This window comes from Balaenoptera ricei, chromosome 3 (assembly GCF_028023285.1).
Source record: "Balaenoptera ricei isolate mBalRic1 chromosome 3, mBalRic1.hap2, whole genome shotgun sequence".
Lineage (NCBI taxonomy): Eukaryota > Metazoa > Chordata > Mammalia > Artiodactyla > Balaenopteridae > Balaenoptera > Balaenoptera ricei.
In genome coordinates, this window is record NC_082641.1 from 101694058 (window position 1) to 101701749 (window position 7692).

Consider the following 7692-nt stretch of genomic DNA (forward strand, 5'->3'; position numbering starts at 1 on the left):
ACTTTGGTAAATATATCTTCCCATCCTATGGAGGTGAAGGGGGTGCTAAAATTTTTGAGGCCTTGCCTGGCTGAAATATCTTTGGTTTGCCCTCATATGGATTAGGAATATTTGGCTGGGTTTAGAATTCTGAGTAGGAAACTATTTTCCCTTAGAATCTTGAACACATTGTTTCATTTTCCTCAATGTGTCTGTCAAGAAGCTCAATTCCTCTGTAATTGCTAATCCCTTGAAAGCTTTTACGATTTTCTCTTTATCCCCACTGTTTTGATTTCATGATATTTTGCCATGATTCCATTCTCATTCCTGGGGTGTGGGCACTCAGCCCGCTTTTTAAATCTGGAAACATACACACTTCAACTCTGGGAAGTGTTTTGTACAATATCTTTGAAAATTTTATCCCCTCCAATTTCTCTGTTCACTTTTCTGGAAATACTATTATTCTAATGTTCAACCCATTGGACTAATCCTTTTCTAACTATTTTTTTCTACTTTTCTAACTATTTTCTAACCATTCTTCTGTATTTATCCATACTTTGGCTTTCCCTAAAAGTTCTTTCTAGAATATTTACTGAACTTTACCTTCCAACCTTTCTAATTTTTTATTTCGGCTATTATAGTGTTAATTTCTAATAGGACTTTGTTGGTTTTCTCTTTGTTCCTTGTTCATGGCATTATATATGCAGAATTTATTTAAATTTTACAATCAAATACAAGTGTATATTTTTATCTTTTCTTCCTTTTTACAATAAAGGCATACTGTACAAACAGTCTGTCTTTTTGCTTTTTTCCACCTAACACATTGGAGGTCTTTATGTATTAGTATAGAGAGAGCTTCTTTATTCTTTTACATAGCTACATATTATTTCATTGTATGAATGTACTATTTTTAATCCTTTCTACGTTTTTATTGAGAGTCTGGTCTCGTTGATTTGTAGCAGCTCTTTATATATTACACATTATAAAAACTGACCCTTTGTGATATGAATTGCAAACATTTTCCCTGGTTTTTCTTTTCTTCTTGTTACAACTTTTTGAAGTTCTCATCACCTCCCTATATTACCTTTATTCACTTCGAATTCTGTTTCTCTGTTTATTTTGGATTTTGTCTGTCATAGTAGCACTTCCCTCAAAAGTCTGGTGATCCCTGACTCATTCATATTTAGGAACAAGACACTAAAGCTCAATTAGAAGCTCTGACTTTATGGGTGAGGCTTGTCGACTGGTAGATGTTTCTTCACACAGACTGATTAAGTACTAGGCTCTTTTGTTGGGAAACTCACTAAATTGTCAGTATTTGTAGGACTTTTCTTTTGGAAGTCGATTTCTCAAGATAAGGAAACTCCAGTCTCCTTCTAGGGCCTATTAACCTGATTGCCAGGAATCTGTAGGTCAGACCAGCAGGAGATGGGTTAATAATTGTGTTCTATAGGGACTTTCACTTAATCCCATGGTTTCCAGCCCCTTTAGCTGAAATCAGAGTCTCTCTGGTCCATGCCTTGCAAACTGTAACCTCCAGTCTTTCTTCACATTGGGAAAGGGACAGTCACCTGGCTGCACTGGGTCAGGAAGGTAATCTGGGGTATGAACTACTACTTCCAAAAAGTTTCAAATAATCTTCCCATTTTCAGCACTCACACAGCCCCACTGTCACTTTCAGAAATTCATGGCACTTCTAGTTCCTGAGTCTCGCAGCGCACATCAGTTTACTGGGTTCCCTGACTATAGGCTTAGATTTCTGCTTTTCCTGCCTGCTCTGCTAAGTCAGTTCCACATATCGATCCGTCCTCCTGTTTCTGAAATATTGTTGGCATTTTGTGTGTTATCATCTCCTCTCTCATTTCCCTTTATTCATTTAGGTTGATGCTTTTTTATTTCTTTACTTTCATTTTAGTGTTGTTTTGTAAGAAAGGGATGATAAATCTATGTTTTTAATCCATCGTGTTTAATTGGACGTTCCTAAAACATTTTTTAACCAACCAGGTTTTTCTTCCACCCTCTTCCCTTCCTTGCCCATGAACAACTCTCTGAAGTTCTATTCAGATGAATAAATAAAAATAAGAATTAATAGACTACATGGTCTTGTAAGCAAGTACGATTTTGAGGCCATAAAAACCCCAAGCCACGTGCGGTTCTCCATCCAAATGTGTCTTCACGTGAGCGAGTACCATTCCCAGAAATAGTTTGTTTTTGTCTGGTATAGCAACAAGAAGGAATTTAGTAATATGTAGGCTTGCTCAAACTCAGAAGATAACTCCTCTCTGGAAGATTTTATGCTCAGAATGGGACTAATATCTCATGAAAATGAATGCTTCTACACAGAGGGAAATTCACTTAAAAAGCAAAACTGTTCCCAGGCTTGAGCTGGTACTTCTTTCCATAGGCTTGTGAGGTATCAAGTATTGAGGGGAAAACAGCATTATTTTTCCCTAGGTTCTTCTTTTTCCCATAGATTTACCTACTTGTGGTCATCCAACATGCTACTACTCAGTAATCACACACCCAAAGAAAAAGCATTTCCTTTAAATTACTAACACTCAAGCTTACTGGAGAATAAAAGGTGTCACCAGTGGATCCAGTGAATAAAATATAAAAATCTCTTGTTTCCACTCAACCAGCAGTACTATGCTTCCTATTTTGTTTGACTCTGATAAAATTCACTTGACTGTAGAATTTTGCCTGGATTCCAACCAGCATAATTGAGAAATTACTTCCAGGGCCAAATGTAAAGGTGTCCACAAAGTATGTTATTACATGACTATTTATTGGTTAAAGAGCGGTTTATATGAAAAGAGAATAATTTGCCTACTGGAATGAAGTATTCTTCAGTATGGTTTGTATGAGGATAATTTCCATTTTGGGTGAGCTCTTTAGTGGCGTTGTATTGTAACTTGACCATAGTTTTATCTAATTTTGGCCTATGGTTTTTCTTCCGCTTAGGCATGATGACATCAACAGAAAAATGAAGAAATCCTGCAACATAAAGCACGTCGCTGAGCTAGAGTCAAAAGAATTCTTCTTATAAATCACTTTTTTCTTATCTCTCATTGCTGCCCGTTGGACACCATTGGAAACGTCTGGACTGTCCTCTGCGGAAATAGAATCACGAGAACAGTGCCTCACCAGCAGAAGAATAGACTATCGGGATGCCTTAAATTTATAGCACTAGAGTATATAAGACACATTTTTGGGTGATATTTGTATACATAACTTGTTTTTAAAGAGATGCTGTTTAAAAGCATGGTTGGGCAAATGTATGTTTTTTAAGATTGATTCAGCCTCCCCACAGGACATTCACCAAGCCACTGTCACCATTTTGTATTTCATCAACCGCATGGGTGTTTGCTGATGTTGGTTGAACTTCCCTTTCCCCATAACATGGGCAGTTTGGGCTCAGCTTCTCAATGAGACAATGTCAGTGCTATTGTTTTCTGTTAAGAGTGTTTTTTCTGTCATTTCTACCTTTTGTGTAAAGGAAATAAAACCATGTTAACAGCCACCTATAAGCTTGGGCCACTTACCTTCTAATAAATCTGTGATGTTCTAATTTCTAAGGGGCTTTAAGAGTATTTTGACTGCTGATATTTTATTTCAGGAACAAACTGCCCAGTTGAGCTGCTTTCCCATAGGGGTCAAATAAAACATTCTAGTTTTCACTAAGTACTAAAGGATCAGACAAGTATATAAAGTAAGTCAGTTCCTTCTGTCTTCTCAGATCGCAGCGTTGATGTGAGAAAATACTAATGACAGCTAAGGATTTAGCCCCTTTCCTGGGTCACTTTTTTCTGCCTCTAACACATGACGAGGCCTGTCTGATTCCTTTAGGAGACAGTGTGGAGCCTGAGTTCATAACAGCTCTATTGTTGATGCAGCTCTTTGAATCCATGTAAGAGTAAGTTCCAGATGGTTTTGTCCTATCATGTAAAAATATATTTCTGTTGCAACTTCAAGAGTTTTATTTTCAAAGGGTTGCCATGGCCTGTAAGAGGCCTGTCAAATTTTAGTTTGAAAGTAGAATGTATTCTTATCAGTAGGAGGGAGCAGTGTATGCTATTAACAGTTACTAGCAATGTTACTGCAGTCAAACGTGGGCCGTTCTGTATCCTGGTGGACAAAATAGGTGAAGGTACTGAATTAGGAGGTGATCTTGCATAGGTGGATCATTTGACAAACTTAGGCTTGATGAGATGCAGTGACGTATAGATGAAGGAGTTAATATTAAAGTGCCTTTTATGTACCAGCCATGCTTATTTGTAGGTATTATTACTTCCATGGTATAGATTAGAAAATTAAACTTCAGAAAGTGTAAATCCTGTGTCCAAGGTACTACCACTAGCAATAGCAGAATTGGCTTTGGTACAAGTTTGCTCATTATCCTCACGACACTATCCATCTGTCCTGCACTACACTATCTCCTTAGTGTGTAGACTAGCACACAGGAAGGGTGGGTTGTGGTGTTGGCTCTACTCCTGGACAACTCTTTGGTCTTAGGCAAGGGACACTGCCTCTTTGATAAATCTGGGAAATGGGGAGGCTGGCTTGCCTACACATCTAGGAGGTAGGTTCCTTCCAACTTACAGAGCAACGTGTCTATGAATTTCGGCCACGTTGCTCTGTCCTTGTTCAGGTCCTGTGAGTTCCTGTCGTCAGAGCCTGGTGCCGTGTGAGGTTCTGCGTTTCTCACATTGTCTTTTCCTCCAGTGAGATGCCCTATTCTGATTGTGGCGCCTTGGCTTCCTATGCCGTCTTTGATTGCTTCCTCACATCTCACTGCTCTGTCCTAGTGTTTGAGATTCTAATAGAGAATATATGGCAAGCATATGTGAAATGTGGATTCCTGTGTTTCCTGCTTGGTGCAGAGGAGGTTACACGGGAGTCATATGTGAGCCAGCCTTTGGAACTTAGCCCTAGAATGGGGTCTGCAAAGGACGGAGGCCCAGAGAGTGCTCTCTCTGTCCCCCAGAGGCCCCAGTTTTGTTCTTCGACAGGCTGTGTTTTTAAACTTGAAAGTTGAAGGGAGCTGGGCATTCTGCAGGGATTTTATGAGCCAGACACAGAATTCCCAATTAAACACAGCAAAGAAAATGTGAAGAGTTTGAAAGAAAGAGATGTGCCTTGACCTAGAAAACTCTGGCAATTTGTTTATTGACACTATCATTTTAGATACCACAGTACTAAGCACAGAAGAACAAAGAATTTTTTAAAAAGGTAAAATAGGGAAGTCGAGCGGATTCAGATGAGCCAGACCACATGACAATGCATTCTATGTTTAATGATGTTGCTAGGACACTAAAAATGCTGGTTCTTAAATCACACATGTACATCTTTACCGTCCAAGTTCCTTATGACATGGATGAATTATATGTGCTTGAAATTAATAGAAATGATGTTTTCCTTACCACAAACTTAGTTTTGTGCAGAATTTTAAAAATGAAAACACAAACTCTTACTTCTTTATAGAAATCAAGACTCATTTACATGTTAAAGAAGGAGTATATTTCCTTGTAGTAAGCCCAGCTTTGGGGTCCCGGCCCTCACTCCCTCCCATCGGGCTAGTAAAACGAGTGAAGCTCTATCTGCATGCCTAATTACATGCAGCAGAGCAGGGAACTCAGCTCCGCTACAAAAAACTATCACAACATCTGTCAGCATCTTTTAAAGTCTGGCTGTTTTTATGTCACTAAAGGGACTTGTACTGCCAAAGTTCAACACATCAAATTAAGAATGTTTCTTAAAAAAGATAACAAGATACAAAACCTTCACCGCTATGAATGGTTTTAATTCCTATTATTAGTATCAAGACCTCAACCCTAATAAGAAAGTTCTAGAGGTACATCATGGGGTCGGGGGTGTGGATGAGACTCTGAAAGTTATCTTCAAGAAGCAAATTTTTACAAGTTTTTTTTTTTTTTTCTCAAAGTGTATATTCATAAGCCACATACTGAAATGTACAGGCTGGAGGAAATGATCATAAAAGAAATATTTAAATAATTCCCTGAAAGACTCCTTGATACAAAATGGGTTAAATGTTATTTCTTCAGTAGCCTCCTATGTGCTTAATGTTAAGTTGATAAAGTAAAGTAAGAATAAGGAATTCATTACAACAGGGTTGATACCATTTCCCCAGATAAAAATGGACTTCATGCTGTCTATTGCCCATAACTCTGATTTGTTGATCTATCTATGTGTCCTATGTTATCTCTGGTAACACATTATTCTTTAACTATTGCATAGTTTTATATAACTTTTCAAGCACTTGATTCGTGTCTCCTAATGAGACCATAAGTTTGTTGATCTCAACAGTCTTTGTTGTTGATCTCAATAGAACCACCTCTCATAGATGGTGGTTAGTGAATATCTACTAGCAATTTTTTCAATATTCTTATATCCATCTCGTTTTCTTCTCATTTCTTCCCCATTCATCTTCTTCCACCCCTTCCTCTTCCTCTTTTTCTCTCCGTTTCCTCCCTTGCTCTCTCTCCTTCCTGTTTGCTGTCATCTTCTCTCCCTTTTCTTCTCTCTTCTCTACTCTCAGTTCTCAAGATCTCTAAGCCCTTTATATGGATCTGCCTTGGAAGAAACCTGGCAAAGGAATTGCAGTAAGTAGAAATGTGTTGGACCCATGTTTTCAATGAAAAGTAAATCACCTCTCCCTTCTTGCCAAAGCATGTCAATAGAACACTGATTTTTCTATAAGCGGATGTGGTCAATAACCCATGACTGATCCATGCCAAGAATCAAGCCCTGTGCTAGGTACTCTCCTTGAAAAAAAGAGACCCAGAAGTCAGTATCAACGGTAGAGGGGCATACAAGGAGAGAGAGGTCTACCAAACTGTGTATTTGGAGGGACTTATGGAAAAAAAAAGTCTTCTAATTGGTTTATAGCAGTGGTTCTCAAATTTTGCTGCACATTAGAATCACCTGGGGAAGCTTTTCCAAATCCGATGCCCAAGCCAAACCTCATAACAAATAAATCCAACTTTCTGGATAAAACCAACATCAGCATTTATAAAAACTGCCCCTGGACTCCAATGCACAGTCAAGTTTTAAAACCAGTGCCTCAAAGTGTGTTCGGGCACTGTCAGCATTGGCCTCAGCTGGGAGCGTATTAGAAATGCAAAATCTTCCTTCTGGCATTTACCATAGCCTCTATTTTTAATTTGGTGATGCTATGATCTATTGAGACAATATTTGAGAAGATAGTGTGACAGAAAAACACCCTTCCTCAAGGAGAGGGGAAGAATGATGTACCCCCTAAACCTGGGATAGGGTATGGAGAAAAGACTACTAGGTGTTCTAGGGAAGTGTCATTGGGAAGTGTCACATAATACTCTTATGTATAATGTGCCTATAAACTGAAAATCATATTCAATACTATAGTTTCATATGTAGGAAATTTATAAATCATATAATTATAGAAAGTGAGGCTTCTTTTCTGGATGGGATAGAAGACAGAACAATAATTTTTCCATAAAGGATGGGGTCACTGCACTTTTATGTTTAATCATAATGGGGCTAGCTTTTCAATTGTTATTTCCCCAAGTTTCCTAAAATCCATAGAAGTCAAGTCATCAGAAAACTACCCATCAGTCAGTGGCAATAACCAAGATAAAGCACACCGAAACAAAGACTAAAACCCACTCCCCAAACACCACTGCAGGGGCTCCCCATAATATGCCAGCAAGATGCACA

The 7692-nt window shown here is 38.4% G+C and overlaps 1 protein-coding gene across 6 annotated transcripts in view; it reads left to right on the forward strand.

Moving 5' to 3' along the window:
- The window catches only part of SNCAIP (synuclein alpha interacting protein), a 217159-nt gene extending 213660 nt beyond the window's left edge, over positions 1 to 3499 (forward strand). For 4 of the 6 annotated variants that reach the window (XM_059916941.1, XM_059916939.1, XM_059916938.1 and 1 more), the window contains exon 12: positions 2941 to 3499. In XM_059916941.1, the coding sequence (XP_059772924.1) occupies positions 2941 to 3025 (85 nt within the window). In that variant the 3' untranslated portion in view covers positions 3026 to 3499. The remainder of the gene's footprint in view (positions 1 to 2940) is intronic. The other 2 variants (XM_059916943.1, XM_059916942.1) reach the window with 2 other exon arrangements.
- Positions 3500 to 7692: the final 4193 nt, after the last annotated feature.